The sequence below is a fragment of the Tupaia chinensis genome, unplaced genomic scaffold (genome assembly GCF_000334495.1).
Source record: "Tupaia chinensis unplaced genomic scaffold, TupChi_1.0 Scaffold140548_1, whole genome shotgun sequence".
NCBI lineage: Eukaryota > Metazoa > Chordata > Mammalia > Scandentia > Tupaiidae > Tupaia > Tupaia belangeri.
In genome coordinates this window covers 730,878-752,717 of record NW_006200423.1, presented here as the reverse complement: position 1 = coordinate 752,717, position 21,840 = coordinate 730,878, and the positions used below count along the sequence as shown (strand labels likewise).

Genomic DNA, 21,840 nt, shown 5'->3' with positions numbered 1-21,840 from the left:
CCAGGGGTGATGGCCATGCCACAAACCCTCCTCTCCAGTTTCTTCTTGGGATTTTGGGCACACACACACACACACACACACACACACACACACCTGGTGCAATTCTTCAGCCACTGGGTCCAGAACTTTTTTTTTTTTCTTTCTTTTTTTGGGAGAGGTTTTTGGTATAGGGCATGTGTGCTCACCAGACAGACAGAGAGAGACAGAGAGACAGAAAGCGAGAAATCACCCCCCCAGGGGGGATGGCCACGTCGCAATCCCTTCTCCTCCATTCTCCTCTCGGGATCTTGGGCACGCACGCACACGTGCCTGGTGTGAGTTTAAGCCACCAGGTCCAGGACTCAAACCGCAATTGACTACATGGGAGTCCAGCGACATAGCCATTACGCTAACTGCTGGTCCCAGGGTCCAGAACTCTTAATGGTGCAGCTGTCCATGTGGGATCCAGAACGTTAACCTCCAGGCCACCTGCCAACTTCTCTATTTTCTGTTTTTAATCTTACCTTCCCACCTGGTAACTGCTGAGAAACTGCCCCTCCCCCTTCCCTGGTAGGCCTGAGCCAGCTATCCATGGTAAGTGAATCAGGTTGAGTTTCTCATTACAGCTTTGCCACCTGCACTGTAGACATCTGAAAGGAGATAACTCTAGACAGGACTTGTAGTGTAGGAGCAGGCGCTGCTAGTTCGGAGTGCTACAGTGGGAGCAGTCTTACACCTCTCCTTCTAGAGGAGGTCTTTTGTATGCCCTGGCACTCACAGAAGTATTAAGGGCAGAACTGAATATCTTGAATCGTATTCTATTGAGTTCTATTCCATTCAGTATTTCATGGGCATAAAGAAAGGTTTGCCTCAGGAGTACTTCTGGAGAGTTAATGATCTTCTTTTCTGTAAGGTGATGTTTAGTTTAAGGAATGTAATAATGGAATATTTTCCATGGTGCCCTTTCAGATAATTTTGTTATCAGACATAAAAACAAAATTTGGAAAGAGCAAAAGTGATTGCGTTAGAAATTTTGATCAAAAAAAATTATATTTTTTAAAAAATTATTTTATTGGGACCAGCAGTTGGTGTAATGGCTATGTCGCTGGACTCCCATGTAGTCGACCGCGGTTTGCGTCCCGGACCCAGTGGCTTAAAACTCATGCTGGGTGCATGTGCATGCATGCCCAAGATCCCAAGAGGAGAATGGAGGAGAAGGGACTGCGGCGTGGCCATCCCCCTTGGGGAGTGATTTCTCGCTTCCTGTCTCTCTGTCTCTCTCTGTCTGTCTGGTGAGCACACGCATCCTATAGCAAAAACTTCTCCAAAAAAATTATTTTATTTATTTTAATTTGACCAGAGAGACAGAGAGAGAGCAAGAGAGAGAAAGTTACAAAGCAAGTCACCAGGTCTGGGACTTGAACTGCTGTCAGCCATGTGGAAGTCCAGCGCCTTTAGCCACCATGCTTCTTGCCGGCCCCTGCCCAAAGAAATTCTAACAGGGAGCTTTGGATTAATTTATGGAAACTGCTTTCTTCTTTAGTATTCAGATGTTTTCAGTTTTTCTTCAGTTAGGTGTGCACTTTCTTACAAATAAGTTTCTTAAATTTTTCTGAATGAATTAAAACTATTAATTTAGTAAAGTGGTGAAGTTTTAAAATTCAGACTTATCTATCTTTAGGTTAGGTAGATCTTTATCTCATATTATTACTGACAACCGTCTTGAGTTCTTCCAGTGTAGTTCTTACGTAGACTGCACTTTCAGTTAAAGGTGCCAGACCATTTTAAAATTTAATTTCTTAAATTTTCTCTAGTCCCCCACTACAAGTCAAATTGTTCCATTTGACTGTGATTTTAAGGAACTTTTTGCTTTTAGTCGTTTACTTGCAAGAAATCAGTCATGATTGACTTCAGAATACTACATATTACCCTGATATGAAAGATAAATATTTGAAAACTAGACCAGCTAACAACTGCGTAGCAATAAAGCTGAATTTCCTCCTAGCTCGCCCAATGTTTAACATGTTTTTATTTATTTCTCTCTCTCTCTCTCTCTCTCTCTTTCTCTATCTTTTTTCTTCCTTTCTTCATTTGGGAGATAAAAATGATTACTTACTAGGATCTAGAGCTTTGACAAACTTTTATCCCCTCAATCTTATTTCTCTTCATCTGAATGGGGACAACTATTTTTGTCTTTGTGTGGTCTTTCCTTAATATAACTTCATTTTATAACTTAGGTACATTTAATTGTTGTACATCTTTGTGGGGTATAATATGAATTTTCAAAGCATACATGCAGTGTACAATAACTAAATCAAGGATAATATCATTTTCATTGTTTCAAACAAAGAGCATCACATTATGATGTGTAGTGTTAATTTTTTGCTCTACTGCTTTTATTTTTTAATTTTTTAATTTTTTAAATTTTCTTTAGCTATATGGCTCTTTTTGGTCACTAGACACCTTTCCTGTATTGCACATGTTAAGAAAATTATTTCACTTTATATTAAAACACCATACATCTGGGGATCAGCAGATGGCATAATGGTTGTGTCGCTGAACTCCCATATAGTCAACCCTGGTTTGATTCCCAGATCCAGTGACTTAAAACTCACACTGGGCATGTGTTTCCGTGCCCAAGATTCGGAGAGGAGAATGGAGGCGAAGGGATTGCAGTATGGCCATCTCCCTGGGGGGCGATTTTTCACTTTCTGCCTCTCTGGTGAAGGCATGCACCCCATAGCAAAAATCTCTCTTAAAAAAAAAGTCATACATCTGTAATGTGTTACTCCTGTAATGAAGGAAAGGTACCTTCTGATTAAAACAAAGAGAGTTGCTGTTTAATGATAGTTGTAGGTTCAGGGAGAGTCATTAGCTATAGGGTGACCCTATAGCTCAGTGTGCTGTGGACTTTTGCAGTGTTAGCACTGGAAATTCCACCTGGAAAACTCCCTCCATTCTGAACAAAGCAGGATGGCTGGCTACCCTTCTACTGTCAACAGAGAGACTCAGAATCCAATGGCCTAGAGAAGGAAGTGGAGTTGCCTCATAGTGGTTTAGGCATAGCCACTAGGGCTGCTTTTCTGTGTCTAAGCCCAGGTATTTCTGTTGTGCGCCTTTCCTGTACCTACTTCCGTGTGCAAGGTCCCGGTGTTAATCATTACCATGTCCTCATTCCATCCAGCAGACAGGTGAGAACAAAGCTCTGAGGGTATACATGAGAAATTGCACCTGGTACTTCGCTTCCTTTTCTTCCTCATTTATTAGAGCTTGATTATATGGCTGCAGCCAGCTGTTAGAGAGGCTGAGAACTGTTCTCTTTTATCATTTTGGTTATGAGTACAGCTATAATAGAGGATTTCTTTACTGAAAAAATCAGAATGTAAACCCTATATGGCCCGTGCATACATATGCCTCTGTGTGGTGGCCGACACATTCTTTCACAGCCCTGGCTATTCCCAAGGGTAAGGGTAATTCCCTTGGTCATTTATAACATTGCTGTGAGTGTGTGGTAGCTAATAAGATGAAAACAGACCTTCAGGCTCAGGAAAAAGTAACAAAATCTGTGCTTTGATTTTTTTTTTTTAAATAACTATACATTATTTAATTTAAATAATATATATTTTATTATTTTAAAATTTGCTATATGGCATGTGTGCTCACTAGAGATAGAGAGAAAGAGAGAGATTAAGTGAGAAAGTAAGCCACCAGATCTGGGACTCAAACTGCCGTTAGCCATGTGAGAGTCCAGCACCTTAACCACCAAGCCACCTGCCAGCCCCTACTTGTTGGTTCTTCCTCTAGCTGCAGTGCTACTATTACCTCACAGGTTTTCTCTGTAGTCAGACTGTATAACTAGCTTTAGCACCTCAGATGAAGCCTATGGGTTTACAATTGTCTTCAAAAGAAGGATAGCTGAAATGATTAGGTGGTTCATTCATTTAAAATTAAAGAAAGAATGCAGCTATTGCGGTGGTGCCTGTGTTATATTTACACACCTTGGTTCAATGTCACAGTTGCAGTCATTCACTCAGTAAATATTTACTAAGCATGTACCATTTGGTCAGGTGATGAGATAGAATGAAGTTTTACTAAAATCTTTACTCTTATGGAACTTAAATTTTGTTAAGGAAAGACAGAAGAATCGAGATTTTAAAAAGTATATTCATTCATTTCTTTCTCCCATGAGAGAGAGAAAAAGAGGGACACCCTTACAGGCATCCCCAGCAAGCTCTTCACAGTGCTATTATTTTAAAGAAGTTTTTGCTTTGGGGTGCATGCACTCACTGGAGAGACAGAGATAGTGAGAGAGAAAGTGAGAAATCACCACCAGTGGGGATGGTCACGCTGCAATCCCTTCTCCTCCATTCTCCTTCTGGGATCTTTAGAACATACGCACATGTGCCTTGTATGATTTTCAAGCCACTAGGTCCAGGATTCAAGCAGTGATTGACTGCGGAGTCCAATCACATAACCACTACATTATCTGCTGGGCACACTCCTGGAAGTTGTTATTGGGTCATATTTGCTAGTGTAATTGCCGCCTAGATAATATTAAATGCTGAGGAGATTTAAAGAACCGAGAACCCCAGCTCTTCAGCTAGCCAGAGTATATAATCTCTTTGGATTAAATCAGCTGCTTCATTTTGTCTTAATAGCCCAATTGACCGTGTACAGACATGGTTTGAATTTCCCATTAGTCCTTTCTTTTTTCTTTTCATGAAAAAACACTTTAATTCTTGTTTAAAGTAGCAGACACCGAAATGCTGAGCTGCTAAGATGGTAGGCTGTTAAAAATTAAGTTCTTGAGGGACCAGCAGTTAGCATAATGGCTATGTCGCTGAACTCCCATGTAGTCGACAATGGTTTGAGTCCTGGACCCAGTGGCTTAAATTCACGCCAGGCGCATGTGCATGCGTGCTCAAGATCCTGAGAGGAGAATGGAGGAGAAGGGATTGCGGCCATCACCCCTGGGGGGGGTGGTTTCTTGCTTTCTATCTCTCTGTCTCTCTCTGTCTTTCTGGCGAGTGCATGCACCCTATAGCAAAAACCTCTCCAAAAAAAAAAATAATAAGTTTTGGGACCAGCAGGTGGCATAGTGGCTAAAGCGCTGGATTCCCACCTAGCCAATCATAGTTTGAGTCCTGGACCTGGCGGCTTGAAAATCACACCAGGTATGTGTGCGTATGTGCCCCAAAATCTGGAGAGAAGAATGGAGGAGAAGGGATTGCAGCATGGCCATCTCTCATGGAGACTGACTTTTCAATTTCCCTCTCTCTGTCTCTTTCTGGTGAGCACATGTGTCCTGTGGCAAAAACCTAAAAATAAACAAAGAAAGAATAAACTGGGATGCAAGCTCAGGACCTTTCTCATGTGGGCCCAGTTGCAATTTCTCTGCACTACCACCTGACTCCCATCTAGCAAGTTGTAAGCTCCTCTTTCCTGTTAATGACCACTGTGGGGATATGATGGTATGGACGAGGTGGGTTGTTTCAGGGGTTGTAAATAAATCTGCCCAAAAGAGTTTATGGGAAGATACATGCAGTCAGTGAGTTACAGGAGAAATTTATATAGAGAGATACATAGTCAAGGAAGGGGGTCTTCTAAAAGTTCATTGGAAATGCGTATTATGAAAAAACTATGCATGGACTTAAAATTATTTTTGTACCAAAATATACCTTAATTTTATTTTTTTCACAAACTTCTCAGTCCTGTTGTGTATTCAGAGAGTTCAGGTGGTAGGTTGTTATAATATATGCAAAGTAGGATACACACTTTGAAGGTGATGCTGGAGGACTCACAGCACATAACACAGACTTCTTGTCCTCAGTCAATCTTAATTTTGTTTCCTTCTTTCTGATCTTTATACCTCATTTCTTTTCTTTCTTTCTTTTTTTCATATATAGCTTTTTATTAAAAAAAAAACTAAAAACAAACAAACAAACAAAAACTAAACCTCTCCTAAGAGGGTCTCTTCACACTGCAATCCTTTTTCCTCCATTTCTCTCGCCTGTCAAGATTCTGGGCATAAAAGCACATGTGTCCAGCATGTCTTTCAAGCCACTGGAACCTTGAACTGTGGTCAGCCATGTGGCATCCAGTTCCAGTGCACAGCATCAAACCACAGTGCTATGGGGGCTAGTCCCATGTATAGTTTTTACCTCACTTATTTCTATTACATTATCTGTGACTTTTAGAATTATATTACATAATAGAAATCATGGGGTAATTTTAAGTTGTCACCAACATCCTGGGTTTGATAACCATGGAGAAGAGTGTATTTATGCTTTTGTTACTTGATTGGATGATATTGTACTTAAAGCCCATCCAACTTTGTCCTGGTGTAATTATGCCATAAACTAAAACAATAGCATTGTTTTCTTTTTACTGTCCATTCAAAGATAAAGCTATATTATTGACAAGCTAAAATGTCAAGTGTTGTCATATGTTGAAAACAATGGGTCATAATTAAAGTTTTGAAATCTTCTAATACTAGTGTATGAACCAAAAAATGGTCATTAGGTTTTTTTGGTGAACACAGAATTTTAAGAGCTTATATTTTGGGAAACTAGTGTATGAACCAAAAAATGGTCATTAGGGTTTTTTGGTGAACACAGAATTTTAAGAGCCAATATTTTGGGACAATTAATTTTGGTACTATATTTTATTTTGTAAATAAACCCCCTGACTATAATGTATTTGTTTAAAAAATGTTAAAATTGGAGTATGATACAATTTAATGTATCTTAAAATTATTTCTCAAAGACACATTCAAATAATTCTGGACTCTCAAGAATCTCAGCATTGTTGTGTCAGTCATTCTCTTATCCACCACAATGATGTTTATGAAATGGAAGTGCCACTGTAATTTTTCATAATTAATTTTGTATTTGAACAGTAAATAACATGAGTCATAGCTTGTCTGATGACCCAATATGATGCCCATTAGCCACATGTAGCTAAATTAAATAAAATCTGTATTTTAGTTTCTTAGTCACTAGCCACATTTCATTTGCTCAGTAGCCACATGTGAGTAGGGGATACCGTATTGGACAAAGAGGATAGAGAACATTTTCATCAATACAGACAATTCTATTGGACAGTGCTATTCTAGAACATAAGCAGTTGCTCATGTAAAACAAAGCAAATCACTTGGTGTGATTTCTTTTTTACCTCTTCTAGTTAGTGAAATAAAATATTAAAAAAAAAAGAATGAAGTAACCAACCCAAATTGTTTCTCCACCTCATTCCTTCACTTTCATTTTTGTACATCATTTTCCCTTTTGGAATTGACCTTGAAGCTACTTAGAGCTATCTGGAATTGGCTATGGACAGCTGCCTGATTCGAATCATGTTAAGATTTGCTCAACTAAAATTCCTTTCAATTAAAAAAAGAGAATGAAGTAGAAAGTAAGAGGATTTGTGTTTCTACTATTATTTTTTGTTTTATTTTTAGTTATTTGTCATATATAAAGTGGTGGCTTAACTATAGCTGAATGTGAGCCTACTCTCTGCTCAGCTATGGTCAAAACCCAGTTACTGCTGAGTAAAGCAAGCCATGCTACGAAGGAGAGGCATTGTATGTCCCCACTTAATATATACCTAGTGTCTGCACTCTATGACTGAAACTAATTGACTAAAGGATATAGAAACACAGTATGTAGATGTAAATACCAGATATAGTGTGTGTAAAAGAGGAGGGTCTGAGACAGGACATTTGGGGAAGGGACAGGGAGGTAAAGCATTAATGGCACAAATAGGTGTGGTGTTATCTGTTGAAGATATTTTGTTGTTTTATCAACACTAGTAGGGAGAAATGTTCACCTGTTGAAATATTCATATCGTAAGACAAATAATAATGTGATTGAATGTATGGAAGAAAATGAAATGGAAAAAAAAAAAAAAAACAGTGGGGAGAACAGTTATCTACTGTTGGCCCATCAATAAGTTCATTTTCCTGATGTGCAAGCAGTGATAGGACGGTACTTGCCAGAATATGTTTTTGCAGAAGTGTCATCCCTGGAACTCATAACAACTCCATGTAGATCCATAATTGTTCCTTCCTAAGTCTGGAAGAAGGCAACATTAGAGAGACACATTGGTGAGGGAGCACAGTGCAACAAAGACCTGGAAAGTTCTGACTCCTTAATTCTCCTCCTTCAGTGATCTTGTAATTACAGAGTAAACTTTGCTGTAGAAATTGTCTTCTCCAAATATATTTATTTTCAAAGACCTTGTATTAATTCAAGCTGCATTTAACATTATATGTTTATAATGTGCATTGCTTTTCTTTATTATTAATGATATAGTTTCAACTTATCTATTAATATAGAAATAGTCTGGAACTTTTCTTGGAGTGAGAGAGGGAAAAGTCGTCTGGAAATATAATGTATTTTATAGTTCAGTTCTGTTATGGGGAGAATCCATCTTTGCTGACTATTGATTTTTGTTTGTTTGTTTTAGGTTGCTTGCTGTATTGAATATTGAGAAGGTAGAGTTGTTAAAACTGCATTTAGGTGGTAGAAATTTGCACAGATAACATGATTTATATATTATTAAAATAAGTATCAAATTAGTGGTGTATGTATAAATTTATTTCAAATTCCTTGCAATAAAAATGTCTAGTTTACAAGCAACTGCTTAAGAGTCTAAGAATTAATTATATTGAGTTGGTTAAGGGTTGTTTGCATACTATACAGAACTCACATGTGGTATATTTATTTCTAAATAATAAAAATGGAGACAACTTGAACTATTACATATAATCTGATAACAGGAATGGGTAGGAGAGATGTAGGAGCCTTTGAATGTGCAGCCTTCATCCTGCCTGCAATTAACTCCTCCTGAGTTAAGATGCAACACAGGAAGTATGGTCTGGGACATAGTCTCCACCAATCCCTACTTCAGTATGCATTTAATGAGGTCCCTTCAACCTCTTCAACTTACAATTAGAAGCTTCTCTTCTAAATAATGCCCAGAAACACACTAGCCAATTGATAGAGATTGTAAACAGACACCTCCAGGATACTCAGGTATTTGGGTAAAGGGGAAATACATGTAAACCCCACCCCCACCACCTCTGGAAAATGGTCTTTTCTACAGAATTATCATACTACTAAGTAAAATAATTATTTTCTAAAGCATAGTCTTTGGTATGCTGTGGTCATAATTAGGAATATAACTGCTGAAAAGGAAGGATTTCAGTAAGAGACAAGGGATGTACAAGGGAACTTCAAAAAGTTCAAGAAAAAATGGAATTAAGGCATAAATTCTGGTGTTTAAATATTTTGAAATCCACGCATAGTTTTTTCATAAATCCATGCATTGTCTGTGAACTTTCTGAAGACCCTTCATTCTTGGAAATCAAAAATCTAGGCTTTTCTTCCCAGAATTAATTTTGATGTTCAATTAGAAGATAAACATGTTTTATAGATCTTTAAATGTATAATTAGAAAAAGAGCTACCCTTTGCCACTTACCCTAATGGAAGTTTTATTTTAACTTTTAAAAATCTAGTTGACTGATGTAATTCCAAAATTGATCTCTTTTTAGTATATTTTACTATATGTCAACTTTGCTTCTAAGTCTCTATGTAAACAACTTATTCTACAAAAACAGAGGAGTAAAGAGAACAAATATTAGTTAATGATTAAAAATGATTTATTAAACAAAGCATTAGATCATAAGATATGAGGGTTCTTGAAAACACTATGTATGGATTTCAAAGTTTTCTTGCATTGGAGTAAATTGAGACTTTAATTCCATTTTTGGCAGGAGTGTTTTGAAGTCTGCTTGTAGTTTGAAGCATAAAGGCTTAGTAACTGTTTTGAGTGGCAAGCACTGTATTCTGTTTTAAGTCATTTTTTGGTTGTCATTGCAGCTATGAAGTCTTACACCACTTATTTCATACTCCTGTGGAGTGCTGTTGGGATAGCGGAGGCTGCCAAAATCATCATTGTGCCGCCGATCATGTTTGAAAGCCATATGTACATTTTCAAGACGCTAGCCTCGGCCTTGCACGAGAGAGGCCACCGCACAGTGTTCCTCCTCTCTGAGGGCAGAGACATTGCCCCATCTAATCATTACAGCCTCCAGCGCTACCCAGGGATCTTTAACAGTACCACCTCGGATGCTTTCCTGCAGTCCAAAATGCGGAATATCTTCTCTGGAAGGCTGACAGCAGTAGAACTGTTTGACATACTGAATCACTACACTAAGAACTGTGACATGATAGTTGGCAACCGTGACCTGATCCAGGGTCTGAAAAAGGAGAAATTTGACCTGCTGCTGGTGGACCCTAATGACATGTGTGGATTTGTGATAGCTCATCTGCTGGGGGTTAAATATGCTGTATTTTCAACTGGCCTTTGGTATCCAGCTGAAGTGGGGGCTCCTGCTCCATTAGCCTACGTCCCAGAGTTTAACTCACTTCTCACGGACCGCATGAACTTACTGCAAAGAATGAAAAATACCGGCATTTACCTCATTTCCAGATTAGGGGTCAGTTTTCTGGTTCTTCCCAAGTACGAGAGGATAATGCAGAAGTACAACTTGCTGCCGGAAAAGTCCATGTACGACTTGGTTCATGGGTCCAGCCTGTGGATGCTGTGTACCGATGTCGCGCTGGAGTTTCCAAGACCCACTCTGCCTAATGTTGTTTATGTAGGAGGAATCCTAACCAAACCAGCCAGCCCACTACCAGAAGTAAGGTTTGCTGAACTCCTTGGTAATTTTTTTTTTTTTTAATATAAAGGTCAATTTTGATGTTTGGAAGAGATAAGAATTAGTGTTGTTTAAAAACTAGTGCTACTCTGAAAAAACAATTAGGACACCTCGGAGCCTACCACGGACCCCTTATTGGTGGGTCCACTACATCCTTGGAACATATTCTTGCCTTGAATAAGTTATATCTGTAATATCAAAAAGTCACTCTGCCATATGGTCAATACTCTGACTGGGGACTAGATTTCTGATTAAGTAATAATTGTAGTATGTGCAGAGAATATAGTTGGAAGGTTCATTTTAATGGATATAAGTGATTTTGTTTTAAATAATCAGAGACTCTCTGGTCTACCCCAAAGGGTACCATCAAGGAACCCTAAACTTGCTGAACCCTAAGTTCAGCAAACTCAAATAAATATTGGCTCATTAAAAAAGTCATCAAGCATTTTTGCATAGAAAGATGTTATGACTTTTCCAGTCACTCAGTTTAAACCAAGTGAGTAGAGGTGGTTCTTTGAGAAGTCTTAAGCCCTTGAAAGTTAATGTCTATTAATAAAAACAAGGTAATAACTTTCATCAAAATAGGGGATAAGCTAATTTGAGTTCATAAGCAAATGTCACTGTTTTAAGGAAATGATTCCCTAATATCATTTCATTTCAAAGATAAGATTCATCACACTTTAAGGAAACCTGTCTCTTCTCTAAGTCAAACCTAAATTCTTTTTGCTGTTGAATCATCAGTGAATCTCTTGATGTTTTGTTCTCCATCCTTGATTGTTTTTTTTATTGGGTATCTCAAATTGGCAGAAGCCACACACATATGCATTATAGTGGGTTTTCTAAATCAGGTTGACTCTTAATATTTCATTTCAACATCTGATGCTATTTACCAGGAAAATTAGGGCTGGTTCCAGGATCTGCTCTATTGAAATGATTTCTACTCTTATCCCTGTAAATAGTCACTCACAAAATCTTTGCTAAGTCGTTGATTTCTACTTTTTTTTTTTTTTTAACATACGTATCAGGTAATGACAGTCTATGGGTTGGATTTCCTTATGGAGTAAAAAGGTGATTGGAAACATGACCTATAGACTTTCCCAATACAACTATTAGAGTTATATTTTTAAAATAATGCTTTTATGCATTCTCTATAACATGGAAACATAGACATGGCCAGATCAATAGACTGTACAGTCATAGCATTTCAAATAGAGGCTACAAGGGCACAGTTGTTCTCTCTGACACCAACTATAAAAGATAGTAATTAATCTCAGTTTATCTCAGCCATTTTATCCAAGCTCATTTTGAATCCTTAAATATTCTCTGCCAGAGTCACCTTGTGATATAGTACTCTCTTTCCTAGAGGTAGCTAAATCAGATTTTAGAGGTAACTGCTGAAAGATTTGGTACGCAAGTCTGTTTTTACCTTAAGGGAGTCCTTTGTAATGTAATACAAATCAGCTTCTTTCTTCCAGGTCTTTTCCCAGCTAGAGCACTGCCCTCTGCAAGCTCTTCTGAGTTTGTTTCAGTCATATGATTAAAGAAGGGTCAGTACTGACAAGGAATCTTCTGATGGCCTTTCTTCCCCTCTGATTGTCCCAACTAGTTTCACTATAGATGATCCGTACTGTACAGTGGTTCAATTTACAATTTTTGACTTAGCGATGAGTTTATTGAGATAGTAAATGCTTTTTTAGGCTTAATTGTATTCAACTTATTGTGGGTTTATGGAGATGTAATTCCCTCATAAATTGAAGAGCTTCTGTATTTTGTTTTACTTTAAAACAACTTTGGAGTGATATTTGGAGCTTCACATAAAGCCATACTCACAATGTTTTGTGATTTGCCATAAATTCTGGGTTCACATTGTCTTGATCTACTTTGTAGGCATCTCTATTTTTTTTTCTCTCTGAATTTTCTGCAGCGATTCTTTTGAAAGTGTTTTCTTAATTTACAGTTGCTTTGTACCAGTTAGTTGGACCCCATACACAGACATATGTACATGGCATGTGCATGTGTCCTTGAGAATATGTAGACATAGATACCCATGTAATGATCTTTGGATCCTGTTAGCTTATGCATGTGAAGGGCTATTTTCATATTCTTTCAGTTATTGCTTACTCTGATGAGTTTTTGTATGATTAAGGACATACATCCTATTAAGATTTCTCCAGTTAGTTTATCTAAGATTGAAACAAAAAACAAAAACAAAACGAAACTCTACGTATAGGTTCTGAAAGTTAATGAGTTTCTCAAATATCTGTATTATTTACAGGGCACGGTTATGACACTAAAACAAAAGTACCTGGCAAGTAGCCTCTTAGAACACCTGACTCACTAATAATAGCTTAATTGTAATTGCCTTCGTATCTTACGCTGGGGATGGATTAAGTTTTCCAGATGTCTGGAAATGATTTGACAGTGGGATTTGAATTTTATAGCCTGGGATAAATGGCTAGGAGAAATTTCTAAAAAAAAAAAAAAAAAAAAAACAAAAAAAAAAACAACTTTCCTCATGTCTGAGAGTAAAGAAACTAGAGAGCATCCAGCTTAACTCCATTTTCTTTATTTTTTCTTTCACAATACAGACTAGACAGAGCGAATAGTTCATTTGTTTGTCACACAGTAGCTGCAAAGAGTTTGGGGGCCTTATCCAAGGCCACACAGATAGTTCGTGGGAAAACTAGGTGTTATGCAGGTTATTTTGCTATTGATTAGGGATTCTGTCAAGATACCTGTGTCTCTTATCACTCCATTTAGTCATCTGCACACTTATAATTGCCTACAAAGCTATGCATAAAAAGCAGTTTATCCAATTTTTTTTTAAATGCCAGGGGGCACAGGAGCACACATGATGGAGAGAGAGAGAAAGAAACAGAAAGCACCACCTCAATAGGGGTTGGTCACATCACAATCCATCTTCTCCTAATTCTGTATCCCATAAGGCACCTGACTTTACAAGAGCCAGGCATGTTTTCTTTTCTTTTCTTTTCTTTTTTTTTATTTTATGACAAGTTTATTGAACAGTATTCAAGACTTCATCTTTATCAGCAAAAACCTCTGCCGAATGATGCTAAAGCAGTAGTATTTGCTGGCAACGTTGTGGCCATACTGGCACCAAGCCATCTCATTGTGAGCCAGGCATGTTTTCTAAACCATCAGAGCCAGGAAGCCAACCCTGATTGACCATGTGGAATCTGGTTTCCTCTGTGCAGCTCTTTAGTACTGTGCTAAGGCTAGCTCCTCTCTAATCTTATTTGTTGGGTATATTAATCATTTAGAGGTCTTAATACGAGAGGTAAAGGAAACCATATGGACTTTTATGCTTTTGAGATTAGATTAATGAAATCAGCCAGATTCAAATGCTTTTGATGACAGATTGTTGTATTGATATAAAGTGAGGAAGTTGTGTGCCTTGATAATACAAGCATTTCAGAAAATGTTTTAGAAGTATGCCTCTAAGAACCACCTCTCATCAGATACCTGCTATCTGGCTGCTTAGAGTAGGAATCTTCGAAAGATGTGGATAAAAGGCAAGAGGTCCATTCTGTGTTTTATTTTCTATGTTGTTGCAGTCCAGTGGAGAACATGGGTGTTAAGTGTTGGTTTGTCCAAGAAGGAGATCTATATAGAGATCCTATATGAATAGGAACTTTAAATTAAATGTCAATGAAATAATGACTTGAAATAAGGAGTGATTGATTGCAACTCTTAGTAGTTTTACTAGAGGGTAGAAATAATAGCACAAAAAATGGTAGGTACATGTTTTTTTAGGGAATCCACCAGTTATTAAAATTGATATGTTTCAAGTTATAATTTTAGATGATTTCTCATTGGCTAAAGTGGATTGGCTCTGCCAGGTGGTTAACCTCTTCTACTTTTCAGCTTCCTCAGCCTTTAACTTCAGTAGGAGCTGATAGATTATGCTTTAACTGTAAGTTTATTATGTGTCTTTCTTCCTAACTTGAATGTGGGTGCCTCTTGGATGTGTACCTTATTTATTCACTTTTGTATCTTGTGTGCCTGAACAATGGTAGGCACTCAATAAATGTTCATATTAAATAATATTAAATAAATTGCATCAAATATAAATAGTTGCCAAAAAATAGATGAGTCAGTTAATAAAACAATGTTGTTAATATTATAATCATTGTTCATCCACATTTACTTCTGAATACCATTCAGCTGTTAAGCAATTTAGAATTTTAGGTTAAATTCTTCTAATGAATTAGAATAACTACTCTAATGTTATTAATATTGAGAGAAGGAGAATTTTATTACCCAATTGGTGAACTAAAATGATCTCTACTCTGTCCCAAATATGCATATAAGCAGGGTTAGTAGTGAAGTCAGGCCAGCTATTGCTGTCTTGAAAGGTATTTTTGAGGTATTAGGACACTCATGTGGTATGTTTCAGAACTGTTTTACTGCCAGGTTAGGAGTGTTAAGGACATCTTCATTTTGCCATTTGTGGAGACATTTTCAATTTAGAGAAACGTCGTCAAGGGCAGAGGTACAGATAAGAGATAAACCAAGATAACAAAGAGCATCGGGCCAAAGATGGTCATGAGATACTCACTGATCCAGCTTTGCAGCTGGGGTGGAAAATAAGGGCTATTTTAATAATATTAGGTTTTTGGGAAAGTCATGATATATTTTTTATGTTTTTCGATGCAAAAGAATGTTATGACTTTCCCAACAACCCAATATGTTACATTTCAAAGTTTTTCGTTCATCTCATGTAATTTAAAGCTGAAGGTGGAATTGTAACCAATATACCATATTGATTAAGTCAGTTTTAAATAAACATCTAGTCAAAACTTACATCCTCTACAATTAGTTTATCATTGACAAATAGTTTATATAGACTGTCTTCATCTATATAGTAATACTATGCTGTATTGGTAACCATGCAGGGATCAGAGAATTGAGGACTGTAATATTTGAAAAAGACTGTATTGGTAACCATGCAGGGATCAGAGAATTAAAGACTGTAATATTGGAAAAAGATTAATTAGTTCCAATTTTTAATTCTGAGCTCATATATTTACCCCAACATGATAGTTGGGCAGAAACGATAAATTTCCTAGGGGAGCTCATGAGTGCAAAATATTTGTTCTGGTATTTTTGTAGACATTTTCTAAGTCAGTCCTATATTTTTTCTTTACTTTGAGTTTGTAGCGAGAAACTACATTATCTTGCTAAGTGAATTCATCTAAGTGAATCTATCCAGAAATTAAATCAGATGCTGTTGGAACCATCAATAACTTATTGTTCAAGTTCACTGATATGGTAATTTTCCAAATAATGCTGTAGATTTTTTTTTAGAATTATTTAATTTAACTTTATTTATTTATTTTAATGTGACTGAAGAGGGAGAGAGAGAGAAAGAAAGAGAGAAGGGGGGGGAGAGAGAGAGAGAGCAAGCAAGCCACCAGGTCCAGGACTTGAACTGTGGCTGGGTACGTGGGGGTCCAGTGCCCTTAACCACCATGCCACCTGCCAGCCCCAATAGCGCTATAGTTTTAAATAGCTTGTTAGTTTCCGTAAGCATTACAGACTTACAGCTATTTCCTGATGACCAGAGATTCAAATACATGAGCAAGTGCAAACCAATTTGTTTATAATACATTGCAGGATCTGATATGATTGTTATTTTTACAAATCTCTCTCATAAGCAAGAGAAAGAGAGAGAGAAACAGAGAGAGAGAGACAACCCCTTCAACAGTGTTCCTATGCCACAGTCCAGCCCCAGCCTCACCTAGCCCCAGATCATGGGTATATACCTACCTAGGGATTTAGGGTGGTCTCAGGAAGCAAACTCAGAACCTTTCCATGTGGTCAACTTGGCACTGTATCACATTTCACTTCTGTGCCTCTGTCTATCCCATGGCACGATTTTAAAATACCACGTCTCCCTTGCTGTGGAGTCTTTAAGCTTTAATATGATCTACAGAATTGTTTGTGCAGATATTAATTCAAACACTGGCAATGTCAAGGGAAATATTTTTAACTGATCATCTTTACAAATGACAGTTTCTATAATTTAATTGCCATTGGCATCAGTTTATTTTTTGGTATGATATTCTTTGCTGATACTCTCATTCCAAGCAAAATAGTTCTATTTTTTAAAGTAAAATCACTACTGCCAATGAGTTTGTTAGATCTAGTCCAGAGTGTAGATTTTGACATAGAGGATGGAGTGAACATGAGCCTATGAAAAATCTGTGTCACTGAAAAAAATACCTGTCCTATTTTTTTGTTTATGGACTATTTTACACCAACTTTCCAGGTATTGGGCAATGTTGTGCAAAGTAGCCAAGTGGAAAAACATGGGCTTTTTCAGTCAAATGGTCCTGGCTTTAAATCTCAATCTTCATATGACTTTTGAGTGAAGGAGTCAGCCTTGTTAAATGGAGGATAGCAGTGCCTAGCCTCAGAGGAAGCTGAGGCAGTATCTGCTGGTAGTTGTTGCTCTTTATTGCTGTAGTAACTATTTAGATTTATGGTCAGCTCTCATAACGGAATCACTGAGTGCTTTCTAGTTTCCTCATGGCAAATAAAAGAATGGTGTCAGGGAGTGGGTAGAAGTCTAGGAGGGACGGGGAGGAAGCATTTATGGCTTCACCTCTTTTCATTCTCACAGTTGACACTGGTGATTCGGTATCCATCTTGGGGACTTTTATTAGTCTTCCCTACATCTTTTTTTTTTTTTTTTTTCCACTGAAGTAGAAAGAAGATGATGGGTGAATGAGATGTGTGGTCCTCAGACCATCAGTGTCATAAGACATGAGCAGAAACTGATGGGTACATCTTCTTCAGGGTAAAGAGAGGAATTAAGGGAGCAGCTTCCTGAGGCTTCAGAATACCAGCTTCCTGAACCTCGGTGTTTTTCTAGACTCCTGACTAGAGGAGCTATGATGACTCCAGCCCTACTTCTAGTGAAGCCTAAGCTATTCATCTAGGGACCAGTCAGTCTTTTTTCACTATTATTATTGTTTTTACATTTATCTATTTTTATTTCTTCCATAAGCCAGAGAGAGAGACAGAGAGAGTGTGCAAAACAGTCACCCCCAACTGGGTCCCCATATAGTGATCATCTCCCAGCCTGAGCCAGCCAGTCATGGGCACACATTCACCTGGTATACACAGGGAGGTATTGGGATACAAACTTAGGAGCTTCCCACGTGGCATTGGCTTCACAGAGTGCTTTATTATTACTGCCCTATGGCAGCCAGCCCACTCTTTGAGATTCATTGGTTTAGACTCAATCCATGTGATCCATATATTTTCATTGCATTATGTATTGAGTTGTTGGAAAACTCATGACAATTTTTTGCATAGAAGCATATGTCATGACTTTTCTGACAACCAATAGTGTATTTTATATATATATTTTTTCCTGGTAACTACAGATTTTCTCTGTTTTAGAAAATTATTTTCAGTGTTAATTGTACCAAAATAAATGTGTACATATCTTAAATTTCAAGAACTAAGGTTTTATTGTACATCTGGACAGTTTTTTTGGGGAGTGGTTTTTGCTATAGGGCACATGCACTCATCAGAAAGAGAGACAGAAAGCGAGAAATCACCCCTTGGGGGGGATACCCACGCCACAATCCCTTCTCCTCTGTTCTCCTCTCAGGATCTTGGGCATGCATGCATGTGTGCCCAGCATGAGTCGAAGCCACCGGGTCCAGGACTAGAATCGCGATTGACTACATAGGAGTCCAACGACATAGCCATTACTCCAACTGCTGGTCCTATCTGTACAGTTGTTATCTTATACTGCCATTTTGAGAAATTAGATTATGCAGTTAAATTATCAACTCTTGCTTTAAAATATGGTTGTAAATAGAATGTCCATTGAGGCCATGATAATAATAGGTAAGGGCCTTAGCACTATACATTTCAACTCTTCTCTGTTTTCATTCACTTTCACCATTTGCTCTTGGCTTTAGGTCAAGGTATTATTATTTTAGAAACAGCATTTATTGCCGTTTGACCCACTTTTAGTAGGAGATTTAAAATTCTGATTTTATTAATATAAATATAATCAAGTAATTACGTGGGTAACATTCTAGAAAGTCCTGTGAGAGGTAGAAGTACTGTAAGATATGGGAGATAAGAAAACAGAACAACAGATAGGTCTTTTTTCCTAAAATGTTTATCTACTCTAGAGAACAGTTCCTACTGAAGTGATCATTTACTAACATGATGGTAGTATTTCACGTGAATGGCTTCTTCTGAGAGAGTTCTCCCCCAACCAGGGTCCCGATGCCATGATGAACCCCTGGTATCAGCACTGGTGTGCTCAGGGAAGTCCTAGGACTTGAACCGGGACTTTTCTCACATGGGTATATCTGTGTTATTAATTCACCACCACCTCGATATAACGATGACTTTTGGCAGGGTGGGTTTTCACAATTATGGTGTTCAAATTTAACAGGGAAACTTGCCGTGTTGTGGATATTACTTACTTTTTCTTGAAAGTAAATAATTACATAATAAATAAATGCATAATTATCTTGATTTTTTCCCTTTGGATGCATGATGTAGTAAAAATAAACTTGTTACAGTAAGAGGACCTGATTTTGTACTTCAGTGAATACAGCAATGACTTAATAAATGTCTATTGAATTGAATTTATTTATACTCAATTAGATTTAGAGAAAAGGTCTTTTATAGTAGTTGAAAAGATTTAATTTGCATAGATCTTTAAGAAAAACACTAGATTCTAAAAAATTTTATAATTTTTGGAAAGAGTAAGAAAGGAAGCATAACTCTTCAGTCAGATTTCAGATCAGTCATCTCTGATAATCCCACCTATTTTGTACCTAGGATGGCATCAACCATCTTTCATATCGCATCTTTCACACCTAGTAGGGCAGCACTTTGCACAGTATGGGCTTCAGAGTACTTGTTTAGAATTAAAATAATTTCAGGTGTAAAAACCAATGCACTTGCCAAAACTGTTTTCCAACAATGAATCAAAATTATTTTTATACTAGTAATTCCCTTTTCAGTCAGTAAAAAGCAACTCAGGTGGCTTACTGAGTGTTACTGAAACCTTGAGGCTGACACAGTCCCTTCGCTACCATTTCTAGGTAGTGAAAAATGGTTAAACTTAGCATTTTCTTTTTTGCTGTAAAATCCTGGCAGAACTTTTTGTCCTGTGTTCTAGTGGAAAGGTTTTGCAAACTATAAAGAGGTATTCAGAAAATGGCCATTCACAAAAGGGATAGATAGCCATTTAGTTCTATATTCAGTGCAAATTTACTGGGTGCCTAATATGAGGGGATTTAAAAAAGTTTCTGGGCAAATAGAATTAAAGTATGAATTTATTTTGATGTGAATTTTTTTAGATTCATGCACACTTTTTTCATCATATGCATTATGTAGGAATTTTTTGAAGACTTCTCATAGTTACCAGCAACATGAAGTACACATCACAACTTGTTTGTGCCGCTTCTAGTCTAATGGGAGTAATAATTAAGATGTAAACAAATGGATAAGATGCTAATTTCAAGGTGGAAGCACCCCGAAAGAAACTGACAGGACTCAGTGATAGTTGACCAGGAGTCTTCACAGGTGATCAGAGCAGTGCCTCCAGAGAAGAAGGAACTAGCTCATGGAGGAGGAGCATTCCAGACCTTTGGCAGGAGTAAACCCATCCCTCAATGGAAAGACGTTGGATTTTGAAGGCCTGATAAGGATCAGTGGGGCTGCAATACTCAAGGCAGGGCTACGGCAGTGTGGTGCAGGTGAGCTTGGAGAGGTGAGCAGAGATTTTATCATGTAAGGCCTTATACATTGAAAGAGCAGATTTGATCCCAAGGTTTTACATGGGCTTTAATGTGATTGGATTTGCTTTCAGAAAGGGTCTCTCTGCTTGCTTTGTGGGGAAAGTACTGTTATGATGGAAAAGGCTACAGGGAGGATCAGCAGTATGAATAGCTTCAAGGTGGGTTGCTTTAAGCCTGTGCAAATCTGATTTCCTTGATTAAGTTCAAATCCTTGTTTTTCTTTTTTATAACATTTAGTTAGTTCAATTGCTTGTTATTTCTGCCAGAGGGCACAGACCTGCATATGAGAGAGACAGAGAAAGAGAGATTAAGCATCTTCAGTGGCCTGCAATCCTTTTTCCTCCAACTCACCGTCCCATCAAGATCCTAGGCACATATGTGTGTGTGCCAGCATGAAGCCAACAGGGCCAGGACTCAAACCCTGGCTGGCCATGTGGGCTCCAGCTTCACCTGTATAGCGCCCAATTGCTATGCTATGGGTTCAACTTGCAGTTAGATTTTAAGTAACTCACTTTGTAAATAGAATTTCAAATGAGGCTTATTTATTAGATCTTTATGGATTTAAAGATTAGAAATTTATGCTGATGTGTTATTTGGATCAGTTTCTTTTTTTCTATTTATTTATTTGTTATTATCCTAATCTTGTTGGTATTAGATTGAATCACATGTAACTTGACAGTGTATTATTACATTTCTTTTTCCAGAAGGAATGCCATGCATGTCAGTCAATACAGAGACATTAAAATCCCCACTTCATCATTCAATATCTTTTCATTGTTTTTCCCAATCATTATTATTATTATTCCAATATATTTTTTAACTAGTCGATCACTATTTCTCATTTTGCTTGTAAAAAGACTTTACCCATCATGAAATACTTCACAGACCAGTCCAGTTGAGAATACTATACATGTCATTAACAGGTAGTAAACCGTATCTGTCTCCCACTAATGTCATGCTTCTCAATTTGTTCTCTATCCTTCTCCACATTCTTCTCTTTTCCCTCCCTGTTCCACACTGTCTTGATCATCGCTAACTATTTTCACTGCTTTTATGCCCTCTAATATTTCAATCTCTACCATAGAGTGCGGATAGTAGGTATATATTAAGTGGATACATAAAATATCTTTCTTTCATATCCTGGCTTGCTTCACTAGCAATAGATCCTCCATATCCGACCACTTTCTATCAAATGTCAATGTCTTTTTTTTATGGCTGAGTAGTATTCCATATAGTACATCTACCACACTTTTTCAATCCATTCATCAGTTTCTGGACATTTGGGTTGGTTCCATGTCTTAGCGATTGCTAATAATGCTGCAATAAACATTGAT

General features: G+C 37.6%; 1 protein-coding gene across 2 annotated transcripts in view; it reads left to right on the top strand.

The window, feature by feature from the left end:
• Positions 1-21,840, top strand: part of UGT8 (UDP glycosyltransferase 8) — a 71,374-nt gene that overhangs the window by 9,554 nt on the left and 39,980 nt on the right. For both annotated transcript variants that reach the window (XM_006162791.2, XM_006162792.2), the window contains exon 2: positions 9,859-10,682. In XM_006162791.2, coding sequence (XP_006162853.1) covers positions 9,861-10,682 — 822 coding nt within the window. In that variant the 5' untranslated portion in view covers positions 9,859-9,860. The remainder of the gene's footprint in view (positions 1-9,858; positions 10,683-21,840) is intronic.